Raw genomic sequence first — 20,563 nt, 5'->3', positions numbered from 1 at the left:
AACCACAGGATGTAACAATCGTAAAGCGTTTATTTCCATTTCAAACTCTTCCGCCAGTTCAGGAGAAGATATAAAATAGCGTCGTCATCCAAGTTGTCCTGTGGAGTTATTTAGACTCAGTTTGTTTAATTATAAACAGAAAACTTATCAATTGATTGACAACTGCTAAGTTTTGTCCAGTTGCTGAGTTTTTGTTTATAATTACAATTAAAAAAGAATAAACATATTGATGGTTTAAATTTGAAAACTCTCCTCCCATGAAGGCACCAAGCATTATTAGCATTATTTTGCTAATATTCCTACCATCATAATAATTCTCTAAGGTCAGGGAAAGAGAGAAAAGAAAGGGGAAAACACTCACAGAACATAAAGATATCCGTCACGCAAAAAAGACATCCTTTAAGTAAACAGAAAGTGATATCAAATTATCTGATTGTACATTTTGATTTGAATCATATAGTTGACACTCTTATGCAGAGTATCTTACTCAAGGGCACATCAGCAGATTTCTTACCTCGTCAGGATTTGTACCAGCAACCTTTCGGTTTCTGGCCCAACGCTTTTAACTGCTAGGCTACCTGCCTCCCTAGTACAACCCCAGCGGTATGTATTTACATTAACATTCTTAGCTTGGGGGATCTTAGGCCTCAGGCACAGTCCATGTCCTCATTGGAGGCTTGATACAGACACATCTCCTCTCTTCCACTGATGTTCACACTCTCCTCACTTCTCCTTCTCTCTTTCGTTCCTCTGATGGTACAGGCGTAGGCCCGGGTCTCGTAGAGAGGGCACAGACACAACTGGGACCCCTGAGCTTCCAAGAGAGGGTCTTCTCTCTGGGAGAGGGAGGGGGAGGAAAGAATTTGAGAGAGTAGAGAAAGAAAAGAGAAAGAAAGAGAAACAAAATGCATGGAGGACAAGGAGGTTCACACCCTGGCACCTGTTCAAACGTAGCTTTACACACTAGAACACTTCCCTCACCACTAATCTCACCTACCGGTCCATTAAGGATGTGTCAGTCTGTTCACCTGGATGTTCCAGTGTTTGACGCTGGTGCTGGCATGTCGCAGCTTCCTTTGAGCAGCCTGAGTGAGACCATGGAGAGGGACGGGGTGAGAGATGGAGGGGAAGCGAATGAGAAAGGGAGAGAAGGAGAAGAGAATGAGAGAGGGCAGTTAGATAATACATTTCTGTAGTTTATACAGGATCCAGAGGCCACTGTGCTTCCTTTTGAGATGTTTATTACTCTCAGATAAGAAGGAGCATGATATAAAACACAGGGTCTACACTGACACACATACAGCAATTACTAAATAGACTTCATGGGACCTGAGTGGGGGAAAGTACAGCATAACTATCTACACTGACCTCTAAGACCATGAACCTTGTCTTTCCGTCCTGTGGCTTGTTTCGGTACATTCAACACCCACACATATGCACGTTCACACAGATATGTGTGTGCAGCAGAGGTGGTTAAGCGGACTATGATTGCTTGATGAGTAGCTGTCGAGTTGCAGTAGTTGTCTGGACAGTGGTTCCCTGATATACTATACATTTAGCAGAAGATCTGGGTTCGATACTGATTTTGTTGCACTCACTGCAATGTCCTGGTCCATTCTGTGCCGGCTGGCCCGAACTTTCTCCAGTTGGTGTTGGGCCTCCTCCAAAGCCTGGGACTTGGTTACCATCTCTTGCCTGAGCTCCTGCTTCTCTCTATGGGTCTTCAGGATGTACTGCTCCTGTTCCTCCTGGAGGGCCAGCAGGGCCTTCATCTTCTCCTCCTCCTCTACCAGCAGCCTTGGGATGAAGAGAGAGAAGGAGAGCCACAACCATGCAGGGTTCTAAGTCACAATAGCACACTGACCCTTGTTGGAGCTCTAAAAATAATAGACTGGACCTATGGCAATAATGTTACAGTTACAGAATAGGAATGCCCTAACTTATTGTGTATTCTAAAGCTTCTTTTTGTGACAGTTGTGACAATGTCATAATGAAGGGACAAATCAAAGAGCACAGTTATGACAATGTCATAATGGAAGGACCAATCAGAGAGCAGGGTTATGGAAAAAGTAAACATGAAAAGACATTACGCCCTAAGATGTTCAGTTCCTGAGTAAGTAGACAAACCACAAGTACCGCACAGAGATGACAGGAAATCGTTGGCGTCTCTCTGAGAGTAAACACGTCTACTAACAAAAAACGTTGTGATCTGTGGAGGACAACAGCATCATATGTATGTATGTGTGTGTGTGTGTGTGTGTGTGTGTGTGTGTGTGTGTGTGTGTGTGTGTGTGTGTGTGTGTGTGTGTGTGTGTACTCGCTTGACTGAGGGTGCCATGCATTTGGCTAAACAGAAGTACAGGCAAAACACTTCAGGTTAATATAAGCTTTAATATTGCAGATAGGGATATGTCACGTTCACTGGAATAAATATCGGACCAAGGCGCAGCAGATGTTGAGTTCCACATAATTTAATGAATAAATTGAAACTTAGCAAAGACAAAAACAAATTAACAATAAACTAACAATGAACGGTGACAACAGAGATGCTACGTGCACTAACTCAAAACAATATCCCATAAGCACAGGTGGAAAAATGCTACTTAAATATGATCCCCAATTAGAGACAACGATTACCAGCTGCCTCTAATTGGGAATCATACACAATCACCATCATAGAAAAACAAACCTACAACCCCACATAGAAATAATAAACTAGACTAACCCCCCAGTCACGCCCTGACCTACTCTACCATAGAAAATAAGGACTCTCTATGGTCAGGATGTGATAGGATAAGATTTAATAGTGCGGATAGGTTTTTGGGTTCTATAAAATTAATTGTTTGCATAATTTCTACTCCCCCTTATTTATTTATTTGATTTGTATTGGTATTCCCCAGGGCAGCTGTTTAAGCCCATATTTTTTCAATCTTTACTAATGATATGTAAGTGTGTCTATGTTTGTGGATGACTCAACACTTTACACGTCAGCTACTACATGAACTGAAATGAGTGCAACGCTTAACAAAGAGCACAGTTAGTTTAAGAATGGGTAGCAAGGAATAAGTTAGTCCCAAAAATAAAAACATATAAAAGCATTGTATTTGGGACAAATCATTCACTAAACCCTAAACCTTAACTACATCTTGGAAGGAATCATGTGGAAATTGAGCAAGTTGAGGTGATTAAACTGCTTGGAGCAACTCTGGATTGTAAAACTGTCATGGTCAAAACTTATTGATACAACAGTAGCTAAGATGGGGAGAAGTCTCTCCATAATAAAGGCAGGTTCTACAGGCCCTAGTTTTATCACACCTGGACTACTGTTCAGTAGTGTTGACCACACTGTGGTGCCGCAAAGAGGGACTTTGAAAATTACAAAAGGCTCAGAACAGGGCAGCATGGCTGGCCCTTAAAAGTACAGGGAGGAGCTAACATGAATGATATGTATGTCAATCTCTCATGGCTCAAAGTGGAAGAGAGATTGATTTAATCAAAACTTGTTTTTGTAAAAAATGCTGACAAGCTGAATGTACCCAGCTGTTTGTTTAAACTACTGCACCCATGCATACCCCACAAGACATGTCACCAGAGGTCTCTTCACAATTTTCAAGTGAAGAACAGACTATGGGAGGCGCACAGTACTATATAGAACCATGACTATATGGAACTCTATTCCACATCAGGTAATTGATGCAAGCAGTAGAATCAGATTTTTTTTAAATGGTAAAAAAATACACCTTATGGAACAACAGGGACTGTGAAGAGACACACGCATACGCTCACAAGCGCTAGCATAAGCACTCTACACACAAGTACATTGTCATATTGTTGTATGATGGTGTTATAAATGTTGTATTGTTGATACACTGCCTTCGGAAAGCATTCAGACCACGTGACTTTTTCCACATTTTGTTATCTTAGTCTTATTCTAAAGTTGATTAAATTGTTTTTCCACCCTCATAAATCTACACACAATACGCCATAATGACAAAGCAAAAACAGATTTTATAAAAAGGTAAATATCATATTTACGTAAGTATTCAAACCCTTTGGCAGCGATTACAGCATCGAGTCTTCTTGGGTAGGACGCTACAAGCTTGGCACACCTGTATTTGGGGAGTTTCTCCCATTCTTCCCTGCAGATCTTCTCAAGCTCTGTCAGGTTGGATGGGGAGGGTTGCTGCACAGCTATTTCCAGGTCTCTCCAGAGATGATTTATCGAGTTCAAGTTCAGGCTCTTGCTGGGCCACTCAAGGACATTCAGAGACTTGTCCCAAAGCCATTCCTGCATTGTCTTGGCTGTGTGCTTAGGGTCGTTGTCCTGTTGGAAGGTGAACCTTCCACAGTCTGAGGGCCTGAGCGCTATGGAACAGGTTTTCATCAAGGATCTCTCTGTACTTTGTTCCATTCATCTTTCCCTCAATCCTGACTAGTCTCCCAGTCCCTGCCACTGAAAAACATCCCCACAGCATGATGCTGCCACCACCATACTTCATCGTAGGGATGGTGCCAGGTTTCCTCCAGACGTAACGCTTGGCATTCAGGCCAATGAGTTCAATCTTGGTTTCATCAGACCAGAGAATCTTGTTTCTTATGGTCTGAGAGTCTTAAGGTGCCATTTGGCAAACTCCAAGCAACTGTCATGTACCTTTAACTGAGAAGTGGCTTTTGTCTGGCCAATCTACCATAAAGACCTGATTGGTGGAGCGCTACAGAGATGGTTGTCCTTCTCAAAGTTTCTCCCATCTCCACAGAGGAACTCTAGAGCTCTGTTAGAGTGACCATCAGGATCTTGGTCACCTCCCTGACCAAGGCCCTTCGCCCCTGATTGCTCAGTTTGGCCTGGTGGCCAGGTCTAGGAAGAGTCTTGGTGCTTCAAAATGTATTCCATTTAAGAATGATGGAGGCCACTATGTTCTTGGGGACCTTCAATGCTGCAGAATTTTTTCGGATGCCTTCCCCAGATCTGTCCCTCGACACAATCCTGTCTCAGAACTCTACGGACAATTCCTTCAACCTTATGGTTTTTAATCTGACATGCACTATCAACTGTGGGAACTTATATAGACAGGTGTGTGCCTTTCCAAATCATGTCTAATAAATTGAAGTTACCACAGGCGGACTCCAATCAAGTTGTAGAAACATCTCAAGGGTGATCAATGGAAACAGGATGCACCTGAGCTCAATTTCGAGTCTCATAGCAAAGGGTCTGAATACTTATGTAAATAAGGTATTTCTGTTTTTATTTGTTTTTTACATTTGCTAAAATTTCGAAAAAACTGTTTTTGCATTGTCATTATGGTGTATAAGGTGTCGATTGCTGAGGATATATATATATTTTTAGAATAAGGCTATAATGTAACAAAATGTGGAAAATGTCAAGGGGTCTGAATACTCTCCGAAGGCACTGTATGTAGTGGTGTAATAATGTTATATGATGTTCTGTTTTATCTTTTGTTTGATATGTAATGTAAGTGCCTTAATGTGTTTGGATCCCAGGAATAGTATCTGCTACCTTGGCAGCAGCTAATGGGGATCGCTAATAAATTCAAATATATACAGTATATTCCTAATTTCCTCGCTGCAAGAGCTGGATTTTCATCCAAAGTGGCCAATCCACCATTAATTCTGATTTGAACTCCAACTCTCCGATGTCAACAGATTAACCCATATTTCCCAGTATAAGGCCTTTTTGCTATTTCCTTTCGCAATACATCCCTCCATTTTACTTCAATGTCTTGAGGTTCTTGAACCTCCCTATTTGAAACATTTCTACCGATATCGCCATAAAAATAAATACTTCATCCAAGAGTATAATGATATTTCCCATTGACTGTTCGTGGATTTTCAGATCTCCTAATAGTAGAGTCCAGCTGAACCCTGAATTTATGACATGACAACCATTCCTAGACCTGACTCCAAAAGCAAGCCACTGGTGGACAGTACCAGAAACGATGCTCTATTGATTGTTTCCTTGTGACAGAGACTGCACAGGGATGGATGAGTGTTCACATTTTGTATTCAAGACATACATTCTTTTTCAAGGCATGGTGAAATAGTTTTATTAATTTCCCCAAATTTCTAAATATATAATTCCAGACATTATGTGGTATTGTGTGTTGGCCAGTGTCAAAAATGCTCAGTTTATTCCTTTTCAAATTCAGGCTGTAAAACAATCAAACGCTGAAAAGGTCAAGGGGTGTGAATACTTTGAAGGCACTGTATCTAGTTTGTACGTTTTAGTTTGAATGATTCGGTATGATTAGTTTGATATGATGAACGAATCAATGAGATTTGGATCATTGCAGGGATGTGACAAATGAAAGAAAAGTATTTATGTTTAAAACTGACATTTATCATTGAAATGATAACAAAAAATCATACAATTACGTGAATTCACAATTCAGATATGACCACTAAGGGGCAATGCAGTCCATTCTACCGCAGTCCTGACAGCGTGTTCATAGACGTCCAATAATATGTTCTTACCCCACATACTGTTGTTTGACAGCTCAAGCTTTGTGCTTGCAGAGAAATCATTGTACAATATCTCCATCCAGGCAGTCAAGGTTTTTCGACATGGCATCTTGTTTCTAGACGTGCCTTATGTTTAGGGGCCCATTGAAGTCGACATCCTCTACCATTGACGATGGCTGCATATCAACTTCAGTCATTTCTTTAATCGGTATTGGGATTTTCTCACTCTTTCCCTTGCAACTTGTTATGTGACTTCTTACTCCTGAACTTAGTTATGCTTACAATAACAAAGGGGTTGACTACTTTTTAACTCAAGACATTTCAGCTTTTCATTTTGAATGAATTTGTAAAAGTTTATTAAAACATAATTCCACTTTGACATTATGGGGTATTTTGTGTAAGCCAGTGACACAAAATGTTAATTTTAAATTCAGGCTGTAGCACAACAAAATATAGAAAAAGTAAATGGGTGTGAATACTTCCTGAAGGCACTGTATATACGTGTGTGTGTGTGTGTGTGTGTGTGTGTGTGTGTGTGTGTGTGTGTGTGTGTGTGTGTGTGTGTGTGTGTGTGTGTGTGTGTGTGTGTGTATGCTGTATATACAGTGGGGCAAAAAAGTATTTAGTCAGCCACCAATTGTGCAAGTTCTCCCACTTAAAAAGATGAGAGTGGCCTGGAATTTTCATCATAGGTACACTTCAATTATGACAGACAAATGAGGGGGAAAAAATCCAGAAAATCACATTGTAGGATTTTTAATGAATTTATTTGCAAATTATGGTGGAAAATAAGTATTTGGTCAATAACAAAAGTTTATCTCAATACTTTGTTATATACCCTTTGTTGGCAATGACAGAGGTCAAACGTTTTCTGTTAGTCTTCACAAGTTTTTCACACACTGTTGCTGGTATTTTGGCACATTCCTCCATGCAGATCTCCTCTAGAGCAGTGATGTTTTGGGGCTGTTGCTGGGCAACACGGACTTTCCACTCCCTCCAAAGATTTTCTATGGGGTTGAGATCTGGAGACTGGCTAGGCCACTCCAGGACCTTGAAATGCTTCTTATGAAGCCACTCCTTCGTTGCCCGGGCGGTGTGTTTGGGATCATTGTCATGCTGAAAGACCCAGCCACGTTTCATCTTCAATGCCCTTGCTGATGGAAGGAGGTTTTCACTCAAAATCTCATGATACATGGCCCCATTCATTCTTTCCTTTATACGGATCAGTCGTCCTGGTCCCTTTTGCAGAAAAACAGCCCCAAAGCATGATGTTTCCACCCCCATGATTCACAGTAGGTATGGTGTTCTTTGGATGCAACTCAGCATTCTTTGTCCTCCAAACACGACGAGTTGAGTTTTTACCAAAAAGTTATATTTTGGTTTCATCTGACCATATGACATTCTTCCAATCTTCTTCTGGATCATCCAAATAGTCTCTAGCAAACTTCAGATGGGCCTGGACATGTACTGGCTTAAGCAGGGGGACACGTCTGGCACTGCATGATTTGAGTCCCTGGCGGCGTAGTGTGTTACTGATGGTAGGCTTGTTAATTTGGTCCCAGCTTTCTGCAGGTCATTCACTAGGTCCCCCCGTGTGGTTCTGGGATTTTGCCCACGGGGTGAGATCTTGAGTGGAGCCCCAGATCGAGGGAGATTATCAGTGGTCTTGTATGTCTTCCATTTCCTAATAATTGCTATCACAGCTGCTTACCTATTGCAGACCTATTGCACCCAGCCTGGTGCAGTTCTACAATTTTGTTTCTGGTGTCCTTTGACAGCTCTTTGGTCTTGGCCATGGTGGAGTTTGGAGTGTGACTGTTTGAGGTTGTGGACAGGTGTCTTTTATACTGATAACAAGTTCAAACAGGTGCTATTAATACAGGTAACGAGTGGAGGACAGAGGAGCCTGTTAAAGAAGAAGTTACAGGTCTGTGAGAGCCAGAAATCTTGCTTGTTTGTCGGTGATCAAATACTTATTTTCCACCATAATTTGCAAATAAATTCATTAAAAATCCTACAATGTGATTTTCTGGATTTTTTTTCTCATTTTGTCTGTCATAGTTGAAGTGTACCTATAATGAAAATGACAGGCCTCTCTCGTCTTTTTAAGTGGGAGAACTTGCACAATTGGTGGCTGACTAAATACTTTTTTGCCCCACTGTATATGTATGTGTGGGTGTGTGTGTGTGTGTGTTACCTGGCCTGTGCGAGGAAGTAGACCTCCTCATCTTGTCTAGCTCTCATCTCCTGATGCAGGGCCTCCTCCAGGCGGAGCTGCATCACCTCCAGCTCCCTTATTCTCCTCCTCTGACGCTCCGTCTCTACATCCTTGAGGGCCATTTCTGCCTGAATGCTGGCCCGCGCCTGACCCACAACAAACACACCAGGACAAAGCCACAATTAGACCCGTAAAGATCTATAGAGTCTCCTCATTGTCTCACCCCTCACACTTTCCTCCTTCTCAACTTTCCTTGAGTTCCTTCTTGCTATCCTTCTCCCCGCCCCCTCTCCTCTAGTGGGTGCCGTGCTGTTAGACTTCAGTGCTGCTTTTGATGTAATTGATCATAAAATGTTTCTAGGTAAAGTTATGTTATGTTTTTTTTTCTGACGCTTTATCCTGGATGGAAAGCTACCTTTCCAGGGGAACGCAAAAAGTTTTCTTTAACGGTAGCTTTTTGGACTGTAAAGATTTACACTGTGGTGTTCCTCAAGGCAGATGCCTAGGCCCACTACTCTACTCTATCTTGACTAATGATTTACCATCAGTAATTAATAAAGCAAGAGTGGTTATGTATGCTGATGACTCTACAATGTATAGCACTGCATCAGCATATAATGAACTAACAGATGTATTGAGCAAAGAACTAAGAACGGTGTCTTAGGGGGTTAACAATCAGAAATTGGTGTTGAATATTTCTAAAACAACATTTATTGTATTTGGTATTGGTGACCCTCAATTAAACTTGTCAATGGATGGGTTGTCTGTTGACCAAGTTAAAAAAGTGTCACATTGGACACAGCTCTGTCGTGGTCTGAACATATAGACAAGATTGTAATTAAAATGGGTAAAGGCATTGCTATAACAATAAATGTTCTATGGTTCTGTCAGACCTATAGTACTGTCTAGTCATATTGTCATCTGCAGCAAAAAAATATCTTAAAAATCTCCAACTCGCTCAAAAAAAGGCTGCAAGATTAGCTCTTCATTGACCTTACCTGTATGAATGTCAACTGATTGCGCCGTCATCTCTCATGGCTTCCCATTGAACACAAATTATTATCCAGTCTTTGGATTTTCTTTAGGAATGTGATATTTCTAAACAAACCAACGTTTATTTCTGACCAATTAGTGTATACTAGGAACAAACATAACCACCAAACCAGACAGGCTAGTTCAGGACAACTGATAACCCCCAGACCAAGGATAAATATCCTCAAATCTACAGTAATACTAGATGGAGCCATCACTACATGGAGTTCTTTACCAAATCACATTTCTCAGGTAAAAACTAAATCCACCTTCAAGAAAACAATAAAATAACTAAGTTTGGTGAAGAATGACAGCACCAACAGCACAAACAGTCATTCTGTTACGAAACTATGCACCTGCATTGTTCTTCAAGTACATGTATGTTTGTAAGATTTTCTGTGGACATTGATAAATATAGTCCTTGTGCATAGCGTTTCAGGGTTTGTTAAACTTAGCAATCATTGTTTTTTGTTTGGCACACATTTTTAAGGGAAAAATCTGAGTCTCAGCATCACTCTGTTACCGTGGAATTGTCTTTCTGTGTTGGACCCCAGGAAGATTAGCTGACATTATAGCATCATCTAATGGGGATCCTAGTAAAAATTATAATTCTCCTTCCTCTTACATCCACCTTCTTTCCTTACCCTGATCAGCTCACCTCCTCCTCAACTCCCCGCTAAACTCTTCCTCTCTATCCCTCTCACCTCCTCAGCCTGCTGTAGCTGCTCCTGCAGGGTTCTCTGCAGCTCCACATGTTGTATCCTCTTCTGCTCCTCCTGCAGCAGAGCTGTCTGGGCCTGCTTTTGCGCAACCTGCACACAGATTATACAAATATAACAACAGTGATTGTGAGGCTATTATCACATTGCTATTCAAAGTTCAGTTTTCGTTGTAGTCATCTCTCTCTCTCCGCCTCTCTGTCTCTGTCTCTGTCTCTGTCTCTGTCTCTGTCTCTCTCTCTCTCTCTCTCTCTCTCTCTCTCTCTCTCTCTGTTTCTCTGTCTGTCTCTCTCTCTCTCTCTGTCTCTCTGTCTCTCTGTCATTCTCTCTCAGCCACACACACCTGTAGTAGCTCCAGCTCAGCCAACTTGCTCTCCCTCTCCCACTGGAAAAGGCGCAGACTTTGGAGCTCCTCCTCCTTGGCGGTGTGTCTCCTCTCCCTCTCCTCCCTTTGCTCCCTGCGTCGCAGCTTCAGGTCCTTATGCAGGGACTTCTTCCCCTCCACACACAGACGGATGGCTGTCTGGATCGCTGCAGTGACAACATACAGTAAGTAGCCTGAAGCATCATCAAAAATCAAGCCAGAGGACGCATTGTGGCTTTTGCCTTCATCAGGGTGTGAAATGGCTATTTTCTCCAGGCTTTAAAAGCCCAGTGTGTACTGTACTGTATGATCTCTGACCTGTGGTCCACTCCTGTCTCTGCTTGGTGTCGGGGGCGCTCATCTCGTAGGTCTTAGTGAGCGTCTTCACACAGAACATACACCTCTTCCCCTCCTTCTCTGGCAGCACCTGTCAACGCAACCACAGTGGTGAGAACATAACCACCATAACAAACAGCATCATCCACACACAACATTTTGTATTGATAAAAAAGAATGGGGTGGTTCATATTCATTCAAGTATGTTACCCTATCGAAGTCTTCTCTGAACAAATCCCTCATCCCAGCTCTGCCCACATTGGCATCCTATGCCAGAGGATTTAGTGTAGGCCTATCCCCGGTACTACCTTCCTCCATTCTACATAACCCCTAACCCAGTGTTGTGTACCTCCACACAGCAGTTGTGGCTCAGCTCGATGCAGCCTTTACACTCCTTGCGGTCCTCACTGACATAGTAATGCAGAGTGCTGGGCTGGAGAGAGAACCAGCGCTCATTCCAGTTCCTCCGCAAGTGGCCCTTCTTCCACAAATACCCCTATAAGGACAGATACATACGGCCACACAAAGTTACACATGCCTAATTATATAAATGCCATATTACACGTGGATTACATTTATATTACATGCATATTAACACAAACATGTCTATATATTCTCTTTATGTTTAAAAGCACCTGTTTTATGATATTGCCCGCTATCTCCTGGTAGACCTCGTCTATCGCCATCGTAACGGAGTCCTTCACCATCCCTCTGGTCAGTCTCCCGGTGTTGACAAAGTCCAGGAAGGCCCACACTGTGATGCCGCTCTGCTGCACAGCCTCCTGGGAGATGAAGTCTTCCATGTCCACACAGCTCAACTCCACACTCATGGCTATGCAGATCTTCTTCAGGAGATATTCCACCTGCGAGTTACCATAGGGAATGAATAGAGCACATCATGGGACAAATCCTAACTTGATACAGAAGTTTCACCCAAATCTCCAGTTGACATTATTGCAAGACATTTTCATGAAAAGAGGGAAGAAAGGAGGCAAATTATTTTGGAGTACCGTCCAGGGCTGAGAACTCACCTCCTCTGGGACCAGGACCAGTGGATAATTGTCTTCAGACAGGAAGTTGAAGAGGCACCAAAGATGGAAGGCATCTTTATCAGGCAGAACGTCCACACCATTTTTAGGCTGGTAGTTCTTTTTGGCACAGAGAGTCCAGCAGAACTCATCTACGTTCTCCTTAGCAAATGTGCCCTCAACCACCTGGGGTCAGAAAGAGATGATGCCAAGTGTGTGTGTGTGTGTGTGTGTGTGTGTGTGTGTGTGTGTGTGTGTGTGTGTGTGTGTGTGTGTGTGTGTGTGTGTGTGTGTGTGTGTGTGTGTGTGTGTGTGTGTGTGTGTGTGTGTGTGTGTGTGTGTCAGCATGTGTATACAGTACCTTGTCCAGTATGAATTTGTTGAGGTAGGGCATGTACCCCTGGTTGGACACCGGCCCATCATCATCATCGCTGAAGTGGTCCTCTAGAGCCACAGGGTCGTGTGGGATGTTCAGCGCAGTGTATAGGTTATGAGACAACACCTACAACTCATCAACACGGTGTATAGGTTAGGAGACAACACCTACAACTCTTCAACACAGTGTATAGGTTATGATACATTACATTACATTTACATTTAAGTCATTTAGCAGACGCTCTTATCCAGAGCGACTTACAAATTGGTGCATTCACCTTATTACATCCAGTGGAACAGCCACTTTACAATAGTGCATCTAAATATTTTAAGGGGGGTGAGAAGGATTACTTTATCCTATCCTAGGTATTCCTTAAAGAGGTGGGGTTTCAGGTGTCTCCGGAAGGTGGTGATTGACTCCGCTGTCCTGGCGTCGTGAGGGAGTGTGGTTCCACCATTGGGAGCCAGAGCAGCGAACAGTTTTGACTGGGCTGAGCGGGAACTGTACTTCCTCAGTGGTAGGGAGGCGAGCAGGCCAGAGGTGGATGAACGCAGTGCCCTTGTTTGGGTGTAGGGCCTGATCAGAGCCTGGAGGTGCTGAGGTGCCGTTCCCCTCACAGCTCCGTAGGCAAGCACCATGGTCTTGTAGCGGATGCGAGCTTCAACTGGAAGCCAGTGGAGAGAGCGGAGGAGCGGGGTGACGTGAGAGAACTTGGGAAGGTTGAACACCAGACGGGCTGCGGCGTTCTGGATGAGTTGTAGGGGTTTAATGGCACAGGCAGGGAGCCCAGCCAACAGCGAGTTGCAGTAATCCAGACGGGAGATGACAAGTGCCTGGATTAGGACCTGCGCCGCTTCCTGTGTGATACAACACCTATAACTCATCAACACAGTGTATAGGTTATGAGACAACACCTACAACTCTTCAACACAGTGTATAGGTTATGAGACAACACATACAACTCATCAACACAGTGCATAGGTTATGAGACAACACATACAACTCTTCAACACAGTGTATAGGTTATGAGACAACACATACAACTCATCAACACAGTGCATAGGTTATGAGACAACACATACAACTCATCAACACAGTGTATAGGTTATGAGACAACACCTACAACTCATCAACACAGTGTATAGGTTAGGAGACAACACCTACAACTCATTAACACGGTGTATAGGTTATGAGACAACACCTACAACTCATCAACACAGTGTATAGATTATGATACAACACATACAACTCCAACACAGTGTATAGGTTATGAGACAACACCTACAACTCATCAACACAGTGTATAGGTTAGGAGACAACACCTACAACTCATTAACACGGTGTATAGGTTATGAGACAACACCTACAACTCCAACACAGTGTATAGGTTATGATACAACACATACAACTCCAACACAGTGTATAGGTTAGGAGACAACACCAACAACTCATCAACATAGTGTATAGGTTATGAGACAACACCTACAACTCATCAACACAGTGTATAGGTTATGAGACAACACCTACAACTCATTAACGCAGTGTTTAGGTTATGAGACAACACGTACAGCTCATTAACACATGTATAGGTTATGAGACAACACGTACAACTCATCACCACAGTGTATAGGTTATGAGACAACACCTACAACTCCAACACAGTGTATAGGTTGTGAGACAACACATACAACTCCAACACAGTGTATAGGTTATGAGACAACACCTACAACTCATCAACACAGTGTATAGGTTAGGAGACAACACCAACAACTCATCAACATAGTGTATAGGTTAGGAGACAACACCAACAACTCATCAACATAGTGTATAGGTTATGAGACAACACCTACAACTCATCAACACAGTGTATAGGTTATGAGACAACACGTACAACTCATTAACACAGTGTATAGGTTATGAGACAACACGTACAACTCATCAACACAGTGTGTAGGTTATAAGACAACACGTACAACTCATCAACACAGTGTATAGGTTATAAGACAACACGTACAACTCATCAACACAGTGTATAGGTTACGCAACAAGACCCACTAAGCATGGACCGACGATTACTTATTTTGGATTGTCTTTTTTGGTGTTGTCCGGACATATTTTTTTGGTATTTGTTTTTGGTGCCTTCCATACCAGCCTTGTTTTCAACGTCACCTGACTTCGATATTTGATCTGGATCAGTCCAAATCTGAACCAATCATAGATGTCTATGTTTGGTTCAGATTTGGTACAATCTGGACTGGTCTGGATTTCAACGTCCATGGCATATTAGCAATATGGTGTAACTGCAGACTGCAATTCGGAGTGTTTCTTGATGTGGGCGTTTGCTGATATCAGGAACCGCCCATTGGGGCCTGCCATTGGTCAGTCCATTGATACCTGCCATTGGTCAGTTCCGGTGCTATGAGACTGATGGTTTCTCGACACAGATGATTTGTTTACATAGCAGGTTAGGAAAACTAATGTGGCAGGTTAGGATAATTAACATGGCAGGTTAGGTGAATGAGGTTAAGGTTAGGAAAAGGTGTAGGGTTAGGTTTACCTACAATGACACAATTGTCAACAACTGCTGTCCCGGACGCGAAAGAAATGGCCATGGACCAATGGCGAGCATCAATGGGTGTAACTTGACATCAAGAAATGCCAATATCAGAAAACGCCACTAATTGCGGTCTGCAATTACGCTCTTCTCCATACTAGGCCTAAACATAGACGTTTTCAATTCAGATTTGGTTCGGTCCGGACCGGCTTTGATTACTGATAAAACGTGACTGTACCATACTGTACTCTACTCTACTGAATCAAAATGTACTGTACTGTACCGCAAGGCGTGAGAGAATGGCGCTGAAGTGCGAATTCAGGGTGTAGGCTATGTAAATTTGGACTGCTACAATTTTATTCATTGGCATTTCATTTTTTTTCATTCACCAAATGCCGGCAATTACCAACTAAGGGAGACCCTGGAGCATTTTCCCGTCAGAGTTGTGTTGTCCATTGCATACTGATAGTTTTGTCACAAAAATTGATGCGTAGCTATAGTGAATGTGCCCGCTCTGGTATTATATTGGCAGATGCACTCTGGTATTGTATTGGCAGGTGCCCTCTGGTATTGTATTGGCAGATGCACTCTGGTATTGTATTGGCAGTTGCCCTCTGGTATTATATTGGCAGATGCACTCTGGTATTGTATTGGCAGTTGCCCTCTGGTATTGTATTGGCAGGTGCCCTCTGGTATTGTATTGGCAGGTGACTCTGGTATTGTATTGGCAGGTGCCTCTTGTATTGTATTGGCAGGTGTCTCTGGTATTGTATTGGCAGGTGACTCTGGTATTGTATTGGCAGGTGCCCTCTGGTATTGTATTGGCAGGTGCCCTCTGGTATTGTATTGGCAGATGCACTCTGGTATTGTATTGGCAGTTGCCCTCTGGTATTGTATTGGTAGGTGCCCTCTGGTATTGTATTGGCAGGTGCGCTCTGGTATTGTATTGGCAGGTGCCCTCTGGTATTGTATTGGCAGGTGCCCTCTGGTATTGTATTGGCAGGTGCGCTCTGGTATTGTATTGGCAGTTGCCCTCTGGTAGTGTATTGGCAGGTGCCCTCTGGTATTGTATTGGCAGATGCACTCTGGTATTGTATTGGCAGTTGCCCTCTGGTATTGTATTGGCAGGTGCCTCTGGTATTGTATTGGCAGGTGACTCTGGTATTGTATTGGCAGGTGCCTCTGGTATTGTATTGGCAGGTGTCTCTGGTATTGTATTGGCAGGTGACTCTGGTATTGTATTGGCAGGTGCCCTCTGGTATTGTATTGGCAGGTGCCTCTGGTATTGTATTGGCAGGTGCCTCTGGTATTGTATTGGCAGGTGCCTCTGGTATTGTATTGGCAGGTGACTCTGGTATTGTATTGGCAGGTGCCTCTGGTATTGTATTGGCAGGTGACTCTGGTATTGTATTGGCAGGTGACTCTGGTACTGTATTGGCAGGTGACTCTGGTATTGTATTGGCAGGTGCGCTCTGGCCAACAGCTTGCAGATACAGTGCAGGTATAGCCTGCTACATAATGAGATAATTATGTACAAAAGTACAAGATCATTTTTATTTGTCAAATGGCAGCCAAGCATTGACCATCATGTCACCAGAATAAGACCTTAGATATTTCTTGAAAGGAGCATCAAGCTCATCATGTGTGCACTTTCACCACCCTGTATAAACTGCATGCTTTCCCATGATGTGGTGATTTTTCTTTGTATCAAACATGTAGGCTACTTTGCCGCATATAAAAGGCGTTTAAAAAGTTCAACAATCAATATTTATGCCTCATTGAAGCAGTATGTTCTAGGTGTGCGAGGTATAGTTGTTTAAATTGGAGAAGAGGCAGAGCTTGTGTTTGGCTTTCCTGAATAACTGGGCCTGCCGGGAGAGTATGTGGCCACATTATTATAATGGATGTCTATGAGAATGTTCTGCAATCAGTATCAGAAATGCAGCCAGACTGGCCAGCTACTGTGCCTTTCTAGACCTTCTAAACAGTGGAGAGTAGACCGACAACTGATCCAAATGGAATGAAACATTCAAATTACAGGGCTTTTTAGCTGTTATTTAAATGATGTTTTCACTGCAGACTAAACCAGGCTGGAATGTTATACTCACTTGAAAACAGTAATGCAATTATTCATTGCATTGTGGTGTTGTAAACTAGTCTAAGTAGGATAATGTTATTGTCCCTAAACAAGATCGATTTTTGAGTTGTGTGTCTCATGTCTTCGCTGCTCTTTCTTAATGTATACAAATTTGAATGCATTTATGTGCGGTATGATCGCGAGTTAGCCTATTGCAGATCTGGACAAACGATCCACCTACAACTATTGTCACTACGAATGGTGCATTATGGGCAGGATAGACCGTTAGACTGGTAGACTATACTGACCTGTGGTATAGTATAAGTTAGCATACGGAAAAGTGTAGTGCGTAAGGGAAGTGCCAAAACCCCATGATATAGAGGAAGTGCATGCCAGAAGATGAGGAAATGTGGCTAGGATGGAAGAAATTATTTAGTAAAACCTGCAAAAAATGTAATCTAAACCAAGGAAAAGATTCACTATCCTCCCCTGTTCCCCCCAAAAAACACACAACCCCTCCCCAAAGCAAAACTTTTGACAACCCTGAACTATTTAGGACCCCCCAGTAAATTGCGATCTGACCGTTACTGGGGACCTACAAGTACAGTACAACTCATCAACAGTATGTACAGGTTATGAGAGAGAGGGGTGGGGAGAAAGGGAGAGACAAGGTGACCCACGTCATTTTAATGAAATTATGTTGTACCAATTTTTAATATTTATTTTACCTTTATTTAACTAGTCAGTTTAGAACAAATTTTCATTTTCAATGACAGCCTAGGAACAGTGGGTTAACTGCCTGTTCAGATTTGTACCTTGTCAGCCCCAATAGACATTGAATTGACATCTGTGCCCAGTGGGGATACAGAAAGAGACAGGGAGACAGTAAGATAAGCGAGAGAGAGACAGACAGACAGAGGAAGAGACTCGACAGCAGAAAGATGGAAGTAGGCAGACACAGGGCCTCTTTGACAACATCGTCATAGCAACAGCTGGGATTTAGAGTCCGAGCTCCTCAGTGTGACTGGGATTAAACATGTCACAATGGCTGATCTCACACACATTGCAACACAACACAGCATCACTGACCCATAACACACGACAATTCAGCAGCCACCAATACACCCAAACACCAGAGCTATAACATACCACCAGGCACCCAGATGCATGATGGGGCTCAGAGAGGGTCTGCCTCTGAACATAGAGATAGGCCTATCACATTTAATCACCATAGCAAATGACTGATTACTGCCTCTCCATTCCAGCGGTAGTCTGGCCCATACATAATCCCAGGAATTAGCCCAGTTAGAGTCATGTGTTTGTTATTCTAGATTTGGGGAGGGAGGACAAAGGTTAAAAAAAGGGAATCAAATGTCAACACAAGGGGTTTGATCAAGCAATAACATTGTGTAAGAAATCAATCAGTGCTGTGAAGCTCATGCTACAGGAAAGATCACACACAAACACACCAACCCACTGGGCACAAGTGTCAGTTCAACGTCTAGTTTTGGTTTACATTTGGTTGAGTTGTCAACTAACATGAATTCAATGTGAAATCAACCAAATATTCCACCATGTCATTGGATTTAGATTTTTTTTTGTAAAGAAAAAATAAATACAAAATTAAGTAAAAAGGTTGACAACACATCATCATATTTAATGTTTCGGTTGAAATGAAGTGGAAACAATGTTGATTCAACCAGTTTTTTCTCAGTGGGAAGTGAAAGAAAACATTTAGCTAACAGGAAAGAGATTAGACCTTGAAAATAGTGTCTCATCTAATTCGGTTGACCTAACTAGATCAATAAATAAAACTTTTTTTATGTGTTGATAACAGTGATATAAAAAAACATAATTTACCTCAAACAAGGAAAAACAAAACAAACAAAAATAATTAAGGGTAAAAACGTCAATAACACACAAACCAACACATTGGAAAGGCAGAGAGACACACTGAAGCAAATCCTTGCAATCCTCCCAGCTCTTTGACCCCTATGCTGACCCCTTACTTGACCCCTGACCTCTCACCTTTAGCTGGGATTTGGACACCTTCCCGCTCTTCTCCACATCCAGAGAAGTGAAAGCATACCAGATGGACTTTAGCAGTTCAGCTCGCAACTCCATGACTGCCTCCGCTCAGCTCTGCTTATTTTACTGCATTGCTGTGTGTGTGTTTGTGTGTGTTTGTGTGTGTGTGTGTGTGGCACACAGACCTGTGTGTGTCTCAGTAAACCCCCACATCCTGCTCTTTGCTAAATGGCTGCCCTGAAGCTCACTGATACCACCTATCTGTAGTAAATGGGAAAACCTTAAGGGTCACCAATTGCCACAGTGTGGGGAATATTTGGAATTATAAATCAAGGAGTTTTGGTCATGGATTGCCTCATGGTTGTACGATGTTACTCCCTGGATGCTGATTGATTGAAACAGAATTTCAGCCGTGTATATATCAGACAATATACCACAGGTATGACGCAAAAACACTTGTTTACTGTTCTACATTATACATATATAAAGTGTGTGGACACCCCTTCAAATGAGTGGATTCGGCTATTTCAGCAACACCCGTTGCTGACAGTTGTATCAAATCAAGCACACAGCCATGCAATCTCCATAGACAAACATTGGCAGTAAAATGGCCATACTGAAGAGCTCAGTGACTCTCACTGTGGCACCGTCATAGGATGCCAGCACTCCGACAAGTAAGTTCGTCAAATGTATGCCCTGCTAGAGCTTCCCTGGTCAACTGTAAGTGCTGTTATTGTGAAGTGGAAACGTATAACAGCCAAAACGGCTCAGCCGCAAAGTGGTAGGTCACACAAGCTCACAGAATGGGACCACCGAGTGCTGAAGCATGTAAAAATTGTTGCAACACGCACTACCGAGTTCCAAAGTGCCTCTGGAAGCAACGTCAGCACAATAACTGTTTGTCGGGAGCTTCATGAAATGGGTTTCTATGGCAGAGCAGCCTAAGATCACCATGCGCCAAGCGTCAGCTGGAGTGGTGTAAACCTTGCCGCCATTGGACTCAGGAGCAGTGGAAACGCTTCACCATCTGGAAGTCCGACGGATTCATCTGGGTTTGGCGGATACCAGGCGAACACTACCTGCTCCAATTCATAGTGCCATCTGTAAAGTTTGGTGGAAGAGGAATAATGGTCTTGGGATGTTTTTCATGGTTCATGATAGGCCCCTTAGTTCCAGTGAAGGGAGATCTTAACGCCACAGCATCCAATGACATTCCAGACGATTCTGTGCTTCCAATTTTGTGACAACAGATTGGAGAAGGCCCTTTCCTCTTTTAGTATGACAATGCCCCCATGCATAAAGCGAGGTCCATACAGAGATGGTTTGTCGAGATCAGTGTGGAAGAACTTGA

The 20,563-nt window shown here is 42.8% G+C and overlaps 1 protein-coding gene across 3 annotated transcripts; it reads right to left on the bottom strand.

Moving 5' to 3' along the window:
* Window positions 1-12: 12 nt before the first annotated feature.
* On the bottom strand, window positions 13-19,355 carry LOC118388848 (differentially expressed in FDCP 6 homolog). 3 transcript variants are annotated; one of them, XM_052527175.1, is made up of 12 exons: window positions 19,213-19,355; window positions 12,539-12,679; window positions 12,181-12,363; window positions 11,785-12,012; window positions 11,499-11,645; window positions 11,132-11,240; window positions 10,793-10,980; window positions 10,435-10,542; window positions 8,678-8,844; window positions 1,599-1,797; window positions 1,029-1,085; window positions 13-836 (listed from the first exon to the last, which is right to left on the bottom strand). In XM_052527175.1, the coding sequence occupies exons 1-12, from the start codon at window positions 19,306-19,308 to the stop codon at window positions 648-650; spliced, it is 1,812 nt and encodes a 603-aa protein (XP_052383135.1). In that variant the 5' UTR covers window positions 19,309-19,355; the 3' UTR covers window positions 13-647. The 3 variants fall into 3 exon arrangements, with proteins under 3 accessions (XP_052383135.1, XP_052383136.1, XP_052383137.1); XM_052527176.1 differs by having other exon boundaries at window positions 695-836; window positions 994-1,085; XM_052527177.1 differs by having other exon boundaries at window positions 775-836; window positions 998-1,085.
* Between the last annotated feature and the right edge of the window lie 1,208 nt (window positions 19,356-20,563).

Source organism: Oncorhynchus keta, chromosome 10, assembly GCF_023373465.1.
Source record: "Oncorhynchus keta strain PuntledgeMale-10-30-2019 chromosome 10, Oket_V2, whole genome shotgun sequence".
Classification (NCBI taxonomy): Eukaryota; Metazoa; Chordata; class Actinopteri; order Salmoniformes; family Salmonidae; genus Oncorhynchus; species Oncorhynchus keta.
The sequence above is the reverse complement of the archived record's forward strand: the minus strand, read 5'-3'. Positions and strand labels throughout refer to the sequence as shown.